Here is a 19,480-nt window from a genome sequence, read left to right as displayed (position 1 = left end):
ATGTCAAAATGCGAAATATTAAAAAAAAGCATAAAAGGCTTTATTTTAATTATGCAAAATATTATATCTAATTTTTCTTCTGTTGAATTTAGGGTCAAATATTACCTGGATATATTTCATCCTAATATCTATGGAAGCAAAAAAAAAAAAGGTAATTGCAACTTTTCTCACAATTCTGACTTTTTCCTCACAGAGAGTTATAAATTATAACTCAAAATTCTGAGTGGGAAAAAAGTCAGATAAAATGTCGCAATGACCTTTATTTTTTTTTTATTTTGTGCCAGAAACAACACTCACTAACAAAATGCTGGGTTAAAAACAACACAGGTTGGGTTGAAAATGGTCAAACTCAGCGGGGTTGAAGCAGGCTCTGGAGCGAACTCATGGCTTGAAGCAGGCTCTGTAATGCAGTGTTTCCCAACCCTGTTCCTGGAGGCACACCAACACTGCACATTTTGCATGTCTCTCTAATCAGACACACCTGATTCAAGTCATCAGCTCATTAGTAGAGACTCCAAGACCTGAAATGGGTGTGTCAGACAAAGGAGACATGCAAAATGTGCAGTGTTGGTGTGCCTCCAGGAACAGGGTTGGGAAACACTGCTGTAATGAATTCATGGACTGGATCAAGCTCTGGAGTGGACTCTCGAACTGAAGCGCAGTGCATGGCCCAAACACACCAGATGGCCAGTGCCGTAAAGGGGAGTGAATTTCTCACTGGAACCATCTCTGAAACCCCCAGACTTGATGCCACAGTAGATATACTAGCTGTTCGCACTGACAACAATGGTGTGTCTTCAAGGCTCAAACACCTTGGGGTTGCCTTAATGTTTTCATGTGCAACATTAATGATGACCAGAAACACTGGCATGGTGTCGATAACGGCTGAAGGCTCTGATGTGGCGGCCATGACGCGAAAGGCTCTGACGTGGCGGCCATGACGCGAAAGGCTCTGACATGGCGGCCATGACGCGAAAGGCTCTGACGTGGCGGCAATGATGGTTGAAGGCTTTGGCATGGCGTCTGGAGGCTCTGGTGTGGTGTGACGTGAAAGGCTCGGACGTGGCGGCCATGACGTGAATGGCTCGGACGTGGCGGCCATGACGTGAAAGGTTCGGACGTGGCGGCCATGACGTGAAAGGCTCGGACGTGGCGGCCATGACGCGAAAGGCTCGGATGTGGCGGCCATGACGTGAATGGCTCGGACGTGGCGGCCATGACGTGAAAGGTTCGGACGTGGCGGCCATGACGTGAAAGGCTCGGACGTGGCGGCCATGACGTGAAAGGCTCGGACGTGGCGGCCATGACGCGAAAGGCTCGGATGTGGCGGCCATGACGTGAAAGGCTCTGACGTGGTGGCAATGATGGTTGAAGGCTTTGGCATGGCGTCTGGAGGCTCTGGTGTGGTGGCCATGTTGATTGACTGAAGACTCTGGTATGGCAGCCATGTTGTGAACAGGCTTGGGTGTGGAAACCACAGGTACAGACAACACAGGACTAGCGATCATCAGAACTGGGCATGCTGGTGACTGTGATAGGCCAAGCTTCATGGCCACTGGAGCTTGGTGTTTTTTTCAGGCAGGCAAAGGAGCAGGCTGAGAAGTGGAACCATGTGCAGTTGTAGATTTATTAAAATAATCCACAAAGTCAAAAACACAAGGTAACTGGCATAAACAATGAAGACACAGAACAGGAGGAAACACGATAAACCAGAGAATCTGCACTCAACGACTAACAGAACAAGTGAAACACCAGGGCTAATTATACACAAGACAAGCTTAACAAGGTAACGAGGTTGTGGTTAATTGTCATAGGAACACACGGGGGTAGCAGACAAAACGTTGCAAAACGTTTTTTAAATGGAAACGGTGATGCGTTGAACACCCTGTTCTGATGACGCAAGAGTTGCAACTATGGCAGCTGAGAAGGCCATTCTTTGTGTTCTTTTTGAAGAATTGATATGCTATATTTTTATTTTACTATAAAACTCTTACGACAAACATGTCTTCTAATATCTTCAATTATTGCGTATACCGAGCTGCAGTGGACACATTTGTAAAGGACTTTACTTGGACCCATTGTGCGAGCTATCTCTTTAATACTATGTGGTTTATATACATGTTTCAATGCAATCAACGACATGCAGTAACATGTCATTCAACCCGGAAACCGTAGCAAAACATTGCGCAGGTAAACATGAAGTGAACAGAGCAAAAGATGACACACAGGACTTCAAAATGTGAGTCAAAGACAGACACGGGGAACACAGGCAGGAATTGTGACACAAACCTTGGGTTAAAACAACCCAATCGCTGGGTTTGTCCATTTTCAACCCAACTTGGTTGTTTTTAACCCAGCATTTTTTTGAAGCTTCCATGAATATCAAATCTGTCATGGGTACAAAAACAATCTTTATTCTGTAAAAGCAAGGCCAGGGAAATATTTTTTAGCTGTTTTACAAATAAATTACAATTTTTATGTGATGATAGAATAGTGTATCAGTCAGGCCGACTAATCAAATAAATATCATGTAAACAAAATGTTCTTTTACATCTCATTTGCCACCAAAACAAACTATATTATGGTTATTTTGGCCATTGGAAAACCATTATTTGTCAATACATCAGTTGACTAGATTACTTTTGTATTGTTTGTAGTTCAGCGAGTCGAAGGAGGAAATCAGCCATCAACACATTGAGATCCGCAGCACAAGTGTTTTCAGGGTTATTTTTAGGATGTTTACACACCGTTACTCTGAAACGACAGTGCAGAAGAGACTATCTTACAGTCACATGCTTCCTAAACTCAACCTCACTCAACAAACCCACTATTAGCTTTGTTTTGATTGGTGCATTAGTTCACGGTTTCATTGTCTTCCAACAGAATGGGCGTAAATGATGTGTGTCAGTCATGTTTCCCAGATGTTATAGGAGAAATAAACAAATGAGATATCACTGAGAGCTCTTCCCTCTGGGCCAGAACACTTGAATCAGCTTGAGACTGTATGACCAGCTGTGCTGTGAAACATGTCGCATCTTGCAGCGAAAAGTATTTTATCTAGATACCTGTAAGAGAATCTCAAAGGCTGTTGTTGGGTGGAGGATTTTAATGATTGTGTATTCAGGGTTATAAATAGTAAAGGGCACTAAGGTCAGTCGTTTAAATGCATATCTTCATGGCTTTAAAAGTTTATTAGTGACAAAGTTTACTATTACTCGTTCTTAAGGTCAGTGATTTGACCAAACCTCCACTCTAAAAAGTAATTCAGGTTACCACAACTTAAATAAATGCATGGTTGCAAGTTAAAAATTCTAATTTATTGTTTTGATTAAACCTTTTAAGTTGCAAACATTATTTTGTAGAGTTCTGCTGACGTAATAATGTTGATCATTACATCAACTTAATATTGTATGTAATTTAAACTCAAATTTCTGCTTTAATTGGCTTTTTTAAAAAATTAGGTTGTAGTAACTTAAGTAAATTGTAGTAAACGGTCTTTATAACTTTGGAAATTAGGCAGCAAGCTTTGCATAGAACTGGATAAGGAGAATTAATGTTGAAATTAAGTGTTAATTTATTTGTTTTTAGTGAAGCGACTTAATTTTTTTTGAGTAATCAACTTAAAAATTTGTGTTTATGCTAGGAATTATTAAGTTCCTCAAACTCAATGTAGGTTGTTGGTTGAATGTAAATTCACTCAAAGTTGTCAAAGCTCAAAAAAACATTATTGTTGAGCTCTGAAAGAGAATAATTAATTTTAATTACTAAACAACCTGACAAAGACAGATTATCCTGAATGTCCTTAAAGCAACACCCTTTCAAATAATGTTAAAACGCGCCTCATTTAGGGATAGGGCCAATTAAAATATGTATTATGAGATATAAATTACAGTATGAGTAATGTAACTTATCCCTAGTTATTATTTTATGAACATAAATAATGATTATAAATAAAAAACTATGATAACCAAAAGTATCAGAATAATCAAGTTAGATTTATTTATATAAGTTAGTGCCTTATACAAGACAGCTTCATGTTTATAAAGCAAAAAAATAACAGTATTAATATTGAAAAGTTATGAAAGTGAATATAATTATTGTAAAGCAGCTCTAAGTTCAGAGTTTATTCAATTCCAATAATAGTGTCGATGTTGCAAAGTTTCTGTCTTTAAAGCCACATATAAGTCTGTATAATACATTAATTGAGCCCGTTTTGCCACTAGAGGGCTGCATCAGCACAATGAATTCATCCAGCTGGAGATTCATACACAATTTCATCACTGCCATTAAACACTCGGTACCATCTGAACTGTGCTCCATTCATCAATGGCCGCTTGCAATGTTGTATTATGAGCTTTACTAAAGTTAATTTCAATCAAAGATCTCCCAAGGATAAAACAATAGCAGATGGACGCCACATTAGAGTAGTTTAGTTAGTGATCATCATCTACAGCTGTGACAAAGTCCTCCAAAGAAAAGAAAATGCAGAAATAATTCTGAATATTTTTACCTTTGATTATAAATGTTGTTGCGTCGGTCAAGAACGGAAAGAGGCCAGTGACGGAAAAAAATGGAAAGATCTACGGAAGAGGATTAGGGCCAAGCAATAATAAAAAAAATAAAACCATCTTGAGATTAAAGTCATTATGATGTGAGATTAAACTCGTTACATTTCAAGAAAAAAAATCATTACATTTCTTGCACATGAATGGACAAATACACATAAAAGTATGGCAAAAGTTGGAATCTAGAATTGTGAAATTATACTCTTTAAAGTGCTATTCCTACTTATTCTTTCAATAACAAAGATATCAGCTTTAGCTAATTATATCCAAATATAATCTAAAGCTGATTTCTTTGTTATTGAAAGAAAGACAAATATAGCTTGACTAAGTGATCCAATTCTGTCAAAGTCCTTTAACAGTATGAAATGATCAGTCTCGACATTTCATTTAGATTTTTTTCTCGAAATTTAACAAGTTATCTCGAAACGCAATGACTTTATTCAACATTTAATGTGTTTATTCTCAACATTTTATTTGGACTTTTTTCTAGAAATTTAATGAGTTTTTTTTCTTGAAACACGGCATTGTTCTCAATTTAATGATTTTATTCTCAGCATTGTATTTTGACTTTTTTTCGTGAAATTTAATGAGTTTAATCTTGCATTATAATGACTTTAATCTCAAGATGTTTTTTTTTTTTTTATTATTATTATTGCTTGGCCCTAATCCTCTTCCATAAGTCCTCATGATTTTTCTTTCATTAATTTGAGTGACGAAAAACAACAATATTCATGCTGAAGATAAAGATAGGGTCATAGGATTAGTAGTCTCATAGGGTATTGTAGTTTCATCAATATAATATTTGTAATTTATCTTTAAATAATCATTTTTATATAACGGATACTTTACACCATGAATTTTGATTTGTCAATACATTGTTCTTGTTTAAAATACACTCGTAGCAACTGAATAAACAATAAAAACTTAATTAATTTGCTTATTAAGATTATTTTAATAATAATGAGCGACTCAAATTAATAATGTAACAATTCATATTTTACATTTTTTAATAATTCAGTACCATTTTTTAAAAAATATCACACTATTATTTTATTATTATTTATTTTTAGTAAGGATGCATGATATATGTATCGGTATCGGCCGATATATATGCGCATTTTTAACGTTATCATTATCGGCCCGATAAGAAAATTTGGCCGAGATATTAAAGCTGATAAATAATGGATTATTTCCTTCAGCTGAGACTCTTCACTGTTCACCATTATGGTTTCGAATTGCTTGAAATATGATTGAAATCACTTCAAAAAGGAAAATACAGTTCAGTGCAACAAGTGCAGCGCAAATCTGTCATATCGGCTACTGTACATAAAATTATAATGAGAACATTATAATTGTGTGTTTGGACATGGATGTTAATGGTAGTGAGACTTTTGTTTTTATAATCAGGCTCTCAAAAACGATATAAAAATTTGTATTTAGATTTATCGGCCAACATATCGGTTATCGGCTTTCAAATATAGAGTTATCGGTTTTCGGTGCATCCCTAATTTTTTGTATATTATTTTTTATATTATATATTCAAAGAGTATTACAGTATTTTCATATATACCCTGCATCCATGAAAGGGTGTGGCGGCGCTGCTTGTAGCAATTTAAATGTTTTCCATGGATGATTTTGCCAAGTTGTATTTCTGTCAGCTCTTATCTGCAAAAATTTTCTGTGGGGAGATCATTCTTTAAATTGGATTGTTTCCATCATAGCTTATACGATGTGCTGTTAGCCAAAAACAACTGTTGTAATATCAGCAGTCCAGGTCATATCTCACGTTCAACTTAAATAATTGCCTGTTGGAGACGTTTTAGCCTGTCAGAAGGAATTTGGGTTGCTGAAGCCTCTATATCTCTGATGATATTGAACGCCTGGTACAGCACAAGCGGACAGGTTCATCAGAAAGTTCAGCGGTGGTGCAAATGTGTCTACTAGAGACCTCAGCTGAACTTATTACTCATAATCATGACCTGTGCAGAAAAGGCGCACTTCCCATATCGGCATTGGTCTTGTGATCAGTTTTGGCCGCTTCAGCGTTTTTAAGATGCAACCCTTAGGTTTCGTTCTTGAGGCCTCAGAAATAGTGTCTGTATGCATAATATTCATTTTACAACACAAACCCCAGTGGAGAAGTGGAATTAACATTAAGTGGCATTGTGCATAAAAGCCATTGGCATGCCAGCGGATAGTGGGATGTGCCACTAAAACTTGTGACATGCGTCATGTGCCTTTGAAATGGTTACGGAGCCTGTCGCCACATGTTGTGGATTATTATATTATAACCACATATTAAATTATAGGCCTATCTATATTTATTTAGATTAATATCAGACTATGATTACTTGTTTTTGTTAGAATCTAACTTACAAATAAGTAATAAATTCAATTCAATTCAATTGAAATACATGTGCAACTGACTGACTACATGTTTGAAAAATATTACTGATTTGTAAATAAGTTTAATTGTCATTTATAAAAACAAAAAACAAAAAAAAAACACTAAATTGGGCTATTTATTTGGGATTTTGTGTCACAGTTAAGTCAGAATAGCTGCTGAACCAGTCAGTCACTAATGGAGGAGCCACAACATATGGTGACAAGTTCCGCAACATCTTCCGTGCCACATGATGCAATCCATCGGCACGTGTCACAAGATTTAGTGGTCCATGACAATGAAAACCGGACGTGCTAACGGATGTGCCACAATGGCATGTGACAATAGGCTTGTTTGAGATGCGCCTAGCCTCGCATGAAGTTCAGCCGTGACGAGAGTAGGCGGCTGCAGTGAGGGGAGGAGTGAAAAAAGTGCAGGCAAGACGGACAGTTCTCGGTTCTCGTAGTGGATCAGAACCTACGAGATCAAAGGCGGATATCGCGGGATTAAAAAAATTGTTGCTGATAAACTGGATGTAATTTAAGTTTTGTTGCTTTTATATGAAAATCAACATAATGAACAATACATGCAAAGTACTTGTTATTTATTTCCATTTGAAAGATGTGTGTATCAATCATTTTTACTTTAATTTTATATATAAAAAAAAAAAAAATGTATAAAACAACAATCACACAACCCATAGAGAGATCGCCCTCGGACACATTTCTAACCGCCATGCATCTTGCGGTGATCACCGGTGATCGGTTCTGCGCAGAATTTGCTCATCTCAAACAAGCCTAATGGCTTCTGTGTGTAAGATGCCATGCCACGTAATGTTTGTTAAAGGGTTAGTTCACCCAAAAATGAAAATTCTGTCATTAATTACTCACCCTCATGTTGTCCCACACCCGTAAGACCTTCGTTAATCTTCAGAACACTAATTAAGATTTTTGATGAAATCTGAGAGGTATATAGACAGCAATATAATCAACACTTTCAAGGTCCAGAAAGACACTAAAAATATCGTTAAAACAGTCATGTGACTGCAGTGGTTCAACCTTAATGTTATGAAGAGACGAGAATACTTTTTGTGCGCAAAAACAAAACAAAAGTAACGACTTCATTCAACAATCTCTTCTCTTCCCTGTCATTATCTTACGCAGGTGACGCAACAACCCAGTGAAGCTTCCATGTTTACGTCCGAATGCTGGCGCAGTATTGGCCGAAGCTGATCACGTGATCAGCACGAGGCACGCGTGTGAAGCTTCAGAGCGTTATGAATCAGCGTGTCGAATCGGTTCGGAGTGCCAAAGTCACATGATTTCAGCAGTTTGGCGGTTTGACACACGATCCAAATCATGATTCGACACAAAAGATTCGTAACGCTCCGAAGCTTCCTGAAGCAGTGCTTTGAAATCGGCCATCACTAAATAAGTCATTATTTAGTTTTTTTGGTGCACCAAAAATATTCTCGTGGCTTTATAATATTAATATTGAACCACTGTACTCACATGAACTGATTTAAATATGTTTTTAGTACATTAATGGATCTTGAGAGAGGAAATTTCATCAAAAATATCTTAATTTGTGTTCTGAAGATTAACAAAGGTCTTATGGGTGTGGAACGACATGAGGGTGAGGAATAATTGACAGAATTTTCATTTTTGGGATAAGAGATGACCAGTTAGATGGAAAGGATCTCAAGCTTACTAACTGAAGACGCGTTACTATAGCTTTATCCGTATAATCACAGTCCTTCTTTTAAAATAAATTCCAGCACAGAACTACAGCAACCATAATGAAATGAGCTTCACAATAGATAATGCTTTACAATAAACGACATATGACAGTTTATCTGTTCAATAAAACACATTGCTCACCTTTAAAAACAGCATAATCTCCGCGCCTCTTTTACAACATTTCGAATCCCTCAATTCCCGCCATCTTCCGAAAGCCAAGCTGATGTTGATTCTTGTTTTATTACGAGCTCTGTCGCGTTCTCTCTCCGCCAGCAGACTCTCCTCTGTTCGGCGACTGTTTGATAAAACGGGTGATTTCCCGGAGGTTGAAGATTTATCGACTCCATCCCTGCGTCCCAATGTCCATACTATCCATCCTAAATAGTATGTGAGATTAAAATAAGTGTGTCCCAAAGCATAGTTTGTTGAAAAGAGTATGCCAAAGGTCCCCGGATGGTCTACTATTTCCAGTAGATTTTCGAAGTGTGGATCCGTGAACACTATAAAGGCTAATATTGCCCACAACCCATTGCGCGTTGGATGAGGATTCTGTTCGGAACTACAAATACGAGTAAAAAGTGTTAAAAAACTACAAAACATGGCGGATATGCGCGATCGACGCTGAGAGGTTTGAGTGACTAATAATCACCTGATAGAAAATATTTAATTTAATGTTATCTGTGTTATTTTTCATCTGCAAATACCAATGTGGACTTTTATAAAGATCCAATTGGCCATTAACTTTTAAATGCATCATTATGCATATGAAGAGAGTTCTCCACATGAAAGACCCGCGACTGTAGATCAACGTGCTGCATTTCTCTCCGATACGGTAGGAAATTAGCTAAATGAAATGTGGAGGATGTAAAATGATTGACAGGCCAGTTTACGGTGACAGGATGCGACAGAGAGCAAAGACGCGATTGTATGACGTGATAGTATGTCCCAAAGCTTGTCTACTATTTTGCTACACACTCAAATGTAAGTACTTTTTGTTCACAAAAAGAGTACATACTTTAGGGCGTAGTACAAATAGGCGAATTGGGACGCAGCAAAAGTCAGATTTTGTCGATTCGTTGTGACAACAAACCTGCCACTCCCACACCAGAGGGATTTTTTTTTTTTTTTCGGTTTTTATTATTATTATTATTATTTTTTGCATGAATAACAATTACAGAACATGAACACAGAAAATACGAGGGGGGGGGGGGGGGGGTTAAAAAATATACCTACCATATTGAATCAGGATAAGACAAAACAAGTTTTGGAAGAAGAACTGATGTTGAGTTACATAGTGTATTTTTAATATAAATATTAAATAAAAATAATTATAAAATAATGATTAAAAACAAAATAATAAAATAACTGTATTTACTTTTTATGTCTTCTGAACATTTATGTTTTAGCCTGTGCTTCATTGTTGAGAAATTTCCCACTGAATTTGTTTTGCAGACGCATTTCAGTGTTTTGTGTGTGTGTGTGTGTGTGTGTGTGTGTGTGTGTGTGTGTGTGTGTGTGTGTGTGTGTGTGTGTGTGTGTGTCTGGGTGTTCAGATAAGGGTGTCGCTGCATATGTATGAGGAGGGCGGAGTCAGATAAGGGTTATTCCACCCATCTAACGCTAAAGTCTCCTGCAGCTGTGCAGAGAGCAATAATACAGTAGTTCTCGCGTGTGTAAGTACAGGATTTGTGTGTCAGTAAGTAGCCTATTTCACTTCACTTTTTTATTGCAATTATTTGCAGTGATTGTGAAACTCTTTTTATGACTGATTAGTTAAGACTGAAAGTTGTGGAATAACTTTTTTGAAAGTTTTGTTTATATTCTTGCACAGTATATGGTGTTTATTACTTTATTTGATTTAATTCCAATTATGATTCCTGTACTTACAGTACATTGTAGAGGATGAGGATTGAATATTAGTCAATTTAATTCCAAAAGTTCAAAAAATAAGAAATTAAAGGCCTAGTTTGCATAATGAAATGAAGCCTGTTTTTAATACTATTTATTATTTATTTGTGTTTAGTTTAGATTTAAACTTAGAAATAACTGAAATGAAAGGTTTTTGAAAATTGAAAGTTTTGTTTATATTCTTGCATGATATTTGGCATCTATTAATTATTCTGTATCGTTTTATTTTTATGTATTTTATGTTGTTATATTATGCATGTTATAATTATGATTGTACTTTAATGAATGTTAGAAAGTGATTTTTTTTCATTGAACACTTTTTCAACTTTTCCATTTTTTCTTCACTTTTTGGTCATATATCTGAACACGTCCATGTTCCTTTCAGGTGCTTGAACAACAAAATCCAGTGTCATTATTCTGAATCTCACAGACATGGACCCTCAGGTGCCCAAAGACAAGTAAGTGGAACATCAGTTTAAGGCTTATCTTGCCGTTTTGCGAGCCATGACTCGAGATAGTCAGATAACAAGAACAAAATGAGATTCTTGTGTGAGTTTCACTGCTGAATGTTTACATTACCATGAAATTTTTGTGAAAATGATAAAAAAAAATGTCACCGCTGGCTAGCAACTTTAAAAAAAACACAAACACACATTGGCAGGGAAAGAGTTAATCTCCTCAAAGAACTTTGTACAATGTAGATTTTAAGAAAACCTTCTTCATTCTGGTGCTTCAAAACCCAATAAACCAAAACACTGATCTGAATCGGTGAAATATTCTCATTCCTGCGTCTCTTCTCATGACAGATATAATGGCGTGTGGTGGATTTTCTTCATGCTGGGGTTGGGAACGCTGCTGCCGTGGAATTTCTTCATGACAGCCACCGTGGTAACTTTGCATGTTGCATCACATATTTCTCGTGAGAAGTACATGTAAAGTGGTTTGGTTTTTGCCATAGTCGACCAAAAATGCTGACAAAGTGTTGCAATGCAGCAAAAGCAATAACTGCACTCTCAAAAACAGATGATACGTATCTCTGTTCTATCTGTTTATCTTGTAGTATTTCACCAGTCGCCTCGCAGACCCTTTAAATGAAGCAAACTTCTCAGCCAACGCGACTGAAGAAGCCACACGCAGCGTCTTACAGGCCAAGTTTAATAATGTGATGACGCTGTGTGCTATGGTTCCTCTGCTGGTGTTCACCTGCCTCAACTCGGCCCTTCACCAGAGGTGAGACTCAATAATCAACACTCAGATGAGTCCGTCGATTCATTAACAGGATTATTCAATCTCTAAACTGAGATTTGAATCTCTAGAATTCCTCAGAAGATCAGGATCGCAGGGAGTCTGGCGGCCATTCTGCTGGTGTTTTTGCTGACTGCCATCCTGGTGAAAGTAGACTTGGAGCCGCTGCCGTTCTTCATCATCACCATGATTAAAATCATCTGCATCAACTGTGAGGCTCCACAACGAATGCATGCTTCCATTTCCATTCAAACTTAACGAACTAACTTATTTAAATCAACATGGCATTTGATTGAGAACAATATTACAAAGTTTTTATTCTCTTTCACCAAAGTCTAAAATCTTTTTTCACTCTGAAATTTGATGCGGAATCCCAGAAAACAGGGATCGTTCTCAGAACTCTAGCTAACATGAAGGTTCACTCAAAGTAGTTCTTCAAGTAATTTTAAATGTAGAATTCAGAAACCCTTGTTATTAGCGACACCGGTGGCCGTTATGTGAACTGCAGAGCAACTTCCTGCTCGTGATTGCACATATAACGTACACTGACTGAACGTGATTCAAGGCTCTGATACTTACGCCGAAGTTCTAGTTCTTTCTTTGCTTAGAAGTAAAAAGAAGTTGGAAACCTTTGCAGCGATATGCTAACGAACATCCCAACGCCGTCCACACTGCTGAGAGCGACGGTTAGATGAATATGTAAATGTGCCGCGCACTTTCCTCTCAAAAACAAAATAAACATAAGCACAACAAAAATGACAGCGGTGAGAAAACAGCAGTTCAAAAATCATCTGATCATAGTGATGTGGATATGTTTGAACCAGCTCTGAGATTCACCGGCATCATGTTGACAGATGAGGAAACTAAAATTACACTGATACTTTGATTATTAAAGTATATTTTGAGACTATAGACTAGATCTGACATATTTACATATTACAGTACAGATTTACTATTTCGTTCCCTCGATTTACTAAAACGTGCGCATGATTTACTATTTCGTTCCCTCGATTTACTAAAACGTGCGCATGATTTACTATTTCGTTCCCTCGATTTACTAAAACGTGCGCATGATTTACTATTTCGTTCCCTCGATTTACTAAAACGTGTGCATGATTTACTAATTCGTTCCCTCGATTTACTAAAATGTGCGCATGATTTACTATTTCGTTCCCTCGATTTACTAAAACGTGAGCACGATTTACTAATTCGTTCCCTCGATTTACTAAAACGTGTGCATGATTTACTAATTCGTTCCCTCGATTTACTAAAATGTGAGCATGATTTACTATTTCGTTCCCTCGATTTACTAAAACGTGCGCATGATTTACTAATTCGTTCCCTCGATTTACTAAAACGTGTGCATGATTTACTAATTCGTTCCCTCGATTTACTAAAAGGTGCGCATGATTTACTATTTCGTTCCCTCGATTTACTACAACGTGCGCACGATTTACTAATTCGTTCCCTCGATTTACTAAAACGTGCGCATGATTTACTATTTCGTTCCCTCGATTTACTAAAACGTGAGCACGATTTACTATTTCGTTCCCTCGATTTACTAAAACGTGCGCATGATTTACTATTTCGTTCCCTCGATTTACTAAAACGTGCGCACGATTTACTATTTCGTTCCCTCGATTTACTAAAACGTGCGCATGATTTACTATTTCGTTCCCTCGATTTACTAAAACGTGCGCATGATTTACTATTTCATTCCCTCGATTTACTAAAACGTGCGCACGATTTACTATTTCGTTCCCTCGATTTACTAAAACGTGCGCATGATTTACTATTTCGTTCCCTCGATTTACTAAAACGTGCGCATGATTTACTATTTCGTTCCCTCGATTTACTAAATCGTGCGCACATTTCAGTAAATCGAGGGAATGAAATAGTAAATCATGCGCACAATTTTTTTTTCTTGCATGTCATGTGTCTAGTGTTTTTTAAATGTTACTTCTGGTTTCACAATATTCGGAGAACATTTGAGAAATGGGAACAAATGGAATGTTCCCTTAACATTTACATAACCAAGAATATAACCTTTTTATAACCATATACCATATAACATTTTTAAAAAAAAAAGACGTTTTGAATGTTTAGAGCAGTGTTTCCCAACCCTGTTCCTGGAGGCACACCAACACTGCACATTTTGCATGTCTCCTTTGTCTGACACACCCATTTCAGGTCTTGGAGTCTCTACTAATGAGCTGATGACTTGAATCAGCCAGGGGCGGATCTACCAGGGTGGCACGGGGTGGCAACTGCCACCCTAAGAAAAAGCTTTGCCACCCCATCTGCCACCAATTATCAGAGAATAAAATATAAATGTTAGCAGTGTTTCAAGTACTACTGCTTTTCAGCAGCAGCGCTTCAATGTGATGACATAAAAAATACAGCGTATTGCAAAATAATGGCAAGAAAACACGTCTTTCAATAAGCTGCACGCGCACGCAGCGCGCCCAATGTAGTCAGCTTCATTAACAAATGACTCTAATGAACCGGTTCTTTGGGAGTCAAAAACACAGCACAGCCAAGTTCACTTACGAATTGTTTTCCATTTGTTCGTGAATCGGAAAATTACTGCTTCTCGGCTAACTCGGAAGTCCTCGAATTTTCGTAATTTTTTTGCGAGCTGATTCACCGACCGCTCCACTTTCATCATAAAGGTATTTTTGCCATCCGACGAAACGGTAACATGAAATCAATAAGAAGATCCCGATCACAGAAACTAGTTAGGTAAGAATCTAAATGTATTTTAGCTTTTCTCGATTGCTAACACTATAAGTGATTCATTTGGCCCAGTTTCCCACACTATTCACTCAGTTCTCAAAACAAAGACACATTTCTCAAAACGTTTAACAATGACTACAAAACTGATGACACACACCAGTCAAAATCTGAGAGAGCTGAATGAATAATTTACAGGGGTTTTAAACTTACACAGTACCAGTACTTTAGATGAGGGAAATACAGTAAACTGTAGCACGCTGTACACCCTCAAACTTGTGATTGTCAACTTTCTCTGTAGCCATTTGTTACTGTATTTTGCAGAACTGAGAAATGACTGTCTTGTGTCAGAAGACCAATACACTGCTATAGTACCTTATATAAAAAAATAAAATTTGGCCAAATGTGCAGAGGATGCTGAGTTTAGTTTTACTGTAATTGACAGTATACTGTATTGTGGTGCATACCAAGTTTATACATATCTACTGCCAGATCAATTTACAATAGTAAAATGAAAAAAAGAAAGGAAAAAAATCATTGCTGTATTTTACTGTAAATTTATTTTTGTATAGTGTAGTAGACAGTGAGCTGCAAAATATTTCCTGAATCCCAGTAGGCGGTATTTTTGTTACAGTGTTATATGATCTCACTAGTGTTCACTGGGCAGTGCAGTAGTCTGTGTATTTGTTAAGTTTTGTGTGTCATCTGATGCCAAAGTTTGATTTTGTCAGACAAGAATAAGTTTTTGACTAAAACATTTTATTTTGACCTGGAAGTTTGAGATTTGTACAAGTTGGTGCATAGTTTTGAGATTGTGTTTATAGTTGTGAGAAAATGTTGAATTGTTTCATTTCAACTAGATTAAAAGTTTGAAAGACAAATGTATGCTGGCTTGTCATCTTGTTTAAAAAACATAAATAGTTTGGTCAGTTAGGTTAGAATATAGATGTTCTGGGTGATTGCTAAAGTGTTGCTATGTGGTTGCTAGGAGATTCTGGGTGGTTGCTAGGCTCTTGCTGCAGTTGCTGGGGTGTTGCTAGAGTATGTAGTTGCTAGGCTGTTCTGGGTGAACACACACTGACATTCCCACTTCTGTTAATAACAGAAACTCAAAAATTGTTTGCAAAAAACAAGTTTTTGTTGTTCTTTAACTTGCACTAAAACATGTGATTTATGCCATCGAAGTAACCTGTGTAATATTAATAAAACTGCTCATCTCCTTTAGTGATACAAGGTCAGACTCATTTTAAATCTGTTGATGTTTTTCATATAGTGCCTTTACTTGGTGACATGATGGATATTGAAATCTTGTTATTTATTTTGGTAATGCAATGTTTGTGAACACAATTGTGCATGTCAGGCCATAAATCTCCAAAAACTATGCATGGGCGCTTGCTTTGGTGTTGCCACCCCTCATAGACCCCTTTGCCACCCTATAAATAATTTTCTAGATCCGCCCCTGGAATCAGGTGTGTTGGATTAGAGAGACATGCAAAATGTGCAGTGTTGGTGTGCCTCCAGGAACAGGGTTGGGAAACACTCGTTTAGAGAACCATTACAAAATGTTCTTAGAACATATTTGTGTTAGCTGGATGGGTTATGAATGTCATTTCATGTTCTCTTGATTTAGAAACTGTGTAAAGCTGTGTGTGTATGTGGTGTTTTTCCCAGCGTTCGGAGCCGTCCTGCAGGGAAGTCTCTTTGGAATGGCCGGCCTTCTTCCAGCTTCCTACACGACACCCATCATGAGCGGACAAGGCCTCGCAGGAACCTTCGCTGCGTTCGCCATGATCTGTGCCATCGCCAGTGAGTCTGAAAAAACATCATTTCAATGAAAAAACAAGCAAAAGTTATATGCACTAATGCATCTAATAACACATATGCAATGCAACTCAAATAACACATTATTTTATTGAAGAATAAGTATATTCACATTTCTTTATTTTAGGTCCCTTAAAACAAAGCAAATATCACAGATGCATTAAAGATGAAAGTTTCCTTTAATTTTGTGATTTTCTCTCTCAGGTGGTTCTGCTTTACAGGACAGCGCGTTTGGATACTTCATCACAGCATGTGTCGTTATCGCCCTCGCAATCGCATCGTACATCGCCCTTCCTAAACTGGTAAGATCCGAGCGGCTGGGAAAATCCGAAGGCGTTGATTTAAAGCACGAAACATTTACAATATGTGTGCTGTTTCTCGTCTGTAGGCGTTTTTCCAGTACTATCAGGAGAGTCAGCAGAACAAGCCAGCTGAGGATGAAGAGAACAAGATGAATCTGCTGAAGAAAGGTGAGGTCACGTAATTCAGATCAGATGTTGCTGCACAATGTGTCTGAATTTTATAGTCGAAAACATTTATTTGAATGTACTTCTGTAGATCAGCGGCAGCAGAGCGCCGGAGATGACGACAAACAAACACCTTCCATGCTGGCCATCTTTAAGAAGGTAAACGCACAGCTGCATAGCAACGCCCTAGTGTCGTGGCAGTGAGTTTTGCACAGGTAAAAGTTTCATTTTCCTCTTCAGATCTGGGTCATGGCTCTCTCTGTGTGTTTCGCCTTCACGATCACCATCGGCACATTTCCGGCGGTCACTGTGGATGTGAAATCAACCATCGCTGATGGAGGAGCGTGGGGTGAGAGAGTGAGATTCACTAGAGATCAGCACTTCTGAATGATCATTACTGACGCCAGAGCATGCTTTGGTAGATCATTATTATGACATAAAAAGTCAAAAGTCATAATTCTGAGATTAAAAAAAATAAAGTTATGACAAAATGTCATTTGACATACAAGCTATATATGAGATAGTAGAAATTATGACAAGATATTTGACTTATGCCATAATTTTGTCTTTTTAATCTCATAATTATGATTTAATGCATCAATTTCGACTTTATCTCATAAATATAGCTCGTCATATTTGACGTGTCATAATTTTGTATGTCATAATTATGAGATAAAAGTCATGACTTACTAAGTCATAATTGAGATAAATCGAAATAAGTAAAAAAAAATTAAAAGAATTAAAATTATAACATACTATCATTACTGAAATAGTCATAATTATGAGATAAAAAAGAGAAATTGACATACTAAGTCATAATTTAATTTTTAATCTCATAATTACTGTCATAATTATGACATAAAAAGGTGAAATCATGACAAAGTCAGAATTGTGAAGATAAAAAGTCAAAATTATGACACTAAATTATGAGATAAATTGAAATAAAAATTGAAATTGACAAACTAAGAGATAAAAAAGTAAAAATTTGTACATACTGAGTCATCATGAGATTAAAGATGAAATTATGACCAAAAAAATACATCTGAATTATGAGATAAAAAGTCAAAATTGACACTTAAATTATAAAATAGATTGAAATAAGTTAAAAAAAAATTAAATTATGATATACCAAGTCATAATTATGAGATTAATAAGGTGAAATTATGACATACTAAGTCATTATGAGATGAAAAAGACGAAATTATGACAAAAAAGTCAGAATTATGAGATACAAAGTCAATTGACTTTTATCTCATAAATCTGACTTGTTATAATTTCAAATTTTATTGACATAAAAAGTAAATTATGACATACTAAGCATAATTATGAGATACAAATACTAAAATTATGAGTTAAATATGCCATAATTGACATATTAAGTCATAATTATTTGATAAAAAAAGTAAAAAATTATGACATGCTAAGTCATTTTGAGATTAAAAAGTTGAAATTATGACAAAGACAAAATTATGAAAAACGTTTATGTCATAATTATGATATATTAAGTAATATTTTTGAGATTTTATCTCAAAATGATGATTTACCAAAGCACGATTTGTTTTTCTCTGATGTGGCAGGAATGTGCTTCCGTACAGTAGATCATGTTTGAAAATTATTAGACGGCAGGAAAAAACAAATTCAAATATGAAAATAACCATAAAGTGTTTGTGTAGTGAATTATGCCTGAAAACCAAGAACCATTTTGATACCAAACAAGACTGTAAATCACTTCTGCTGCTGTTTATGCATTTACAATATGAGCAGTTCAGGAGAATATTAATACACTTCAGGGTTTGAATATGAAGAATGAATATGATGAAACTCTCTCTCTTCAGAGATGTACTTCATCCCTGTGTCTTGTTTCCTGTTCTTCAATGTGTTTGACTGGGCCGGCCGCAGTCTGACCGCAGTGTGTATGTGGGTAAGAAACGTTCATGCATCTTACTGTGTCTTAAAAACAGTGTTTGGACACTGAAGTCAGATCAAGTGTCTCAAATGCTGCATTTTCAACATTTACAAACTTCTTTTCCCCAAATGTTTTGATTGTGTTTATGCATCCTTTAATCTGATATTTTGTATCTAATTCTAAACTCTGACTAAAGTGTTCAAACACTTGTTGAGGTATATTCAGATTTCTGCAGATGAATAAAGACATTCTAGGGAGGATCATACAAATAATATTTTGTTGATACATGGATATTGTGAGTGAAGTGAACATTAAATCACACAGATGTGCATGAGTCTCAGAATCAGCAGGTGGGAGGATTTACATACAGTAATAAATTCAGATGACTGGATGGATATTGGTTTGTGCAATGAAATTCAGTGCAGCTGTTTCATGCAAAACACAAATGCTATTTTATGCATATTATATTTTCACCTCTCTCTCTCTCGGTCAGCCTGGTAAAGACAGTAAGCTGCTGCCGGCTCTGATAGTGGCGCGTGTGATATTCGTCCCTCTCTTCATGCTCTGTAACGTCCAGCCTCGCTCCAATCTGCCCGTCTACTTCTTACACGATGGCTGGTTCATCGCCTTCATGATCCTCTTCGCCTTTTCCAACGGATATCTGGCCAGTCTGTGCATGTGCTTCGGACCCAAGTGAGTAGAGGACACATCCA

General features: G+C 36.8%; 1 protein-coding gene and 1 long non-coding RNA gene across 4 annotated transcripts in view; one reads left to right on the top strand and one right to left on the bottom strand.

Annotated features, from left to right (window-relative positions):
* The window catches only part of LOC125256384, a 21,846-nt gene extending 12,886 nt beyond the window's left edge, over nucleotides 1–8,960 (bottom strand). The window contains exon 1 of the long non-coding RNA XR_007182105.1: nucleotides 8,829–8,960. This is a non-coding gene — a long non-coding RNA (uncharacterized LOC125256384). The remainder of the gene's footprint in view (nucleotides 1–8,828) is intronic.
* Nucleotides 1–19,480, top strand: part of slc29a1b (solute carrier family 29 member 1b) — a 22,106-nt gene extending 2,626 nt beyond the window's left edge. For 2 of the 3 annotated variants that reach the window (XM_048172354.1, XM_048172353.1), the window contains exons 2-12: nucleotides 10,981–11,053; nucleotides 11,402–11,483; nucleotides 11,656–11,825; nucleotides 11,912–12,051; nucleotides 16,245–16,379; nucleotides 16,599–16,696; nucleotides 16,783–16,864; nucleotides 16,953–17,020; nucleotides 17,102–17,210; nucleotides 18,697–18,782; nucleotides 19,261–19,480. In XM_048172354.1, the coding sequence (XP_048028311.1) occupies nucleotides 11,028–11,053; nucleotides 11,402–11,483; nucleotides 11,656–11,825; nucleotides 11,912–12,051; nucleotides 16,245–16,379; nucleotides 16,599–16,696; nucleotides 16,783–16,864; nucleotides 16,953–17,020; nucleotides 17,102–17,210; nucleotides 18,697–18,782; nucleotides 19,261–19,464 (1,200 nt within the window). In that variant the 5' untranslated portion in view covers nucleotides 10,981–11,027 and the 3' untranslated portion in view covers nucleotides 19,465–19,480. Of the gene's footprint in view, nucleotides 1–10,231; nucleotides 10,384–10,980; nucleotides 11,054–11,401; nucleotides 11,484–11,655; nucleotides 11,826–11,911; nucleotides 12,052–16,244; nucleotides 16,380–16,598; nucleotides 16,697–16,782; nucleotides 16,865–16,952; nucleotides 17,021–17,101; nucleotides 17,211–18,696; nucleotides 18,783–19,260 lie in introns of those variants that run through there. The other variant, XM_048172352.1, reaches the window with a different exon arrangement.

The sequence above is a fragment of the Megalobrama amblycephala genome, linkage group LG21, assembly GCF_018812025.1.
Source record: "Megalobrama amblycephala isolate DHTTF-2021 linkage group LG21, ASM1881202v1, whole genome shotgun sequence".
Taxonomy (NCBI): domain Eukaryota; kingdom Metazoa; phylum Chordata; class Actinopteri; order Cypriniformes; family Xenocyprididae; genus Megalobrama; species Megalobrama amblycephala.
Note: the sequence above shows the minus strand (reverse complement) of the source record. Positions and strands in the feature narration are given on the sequence as shown.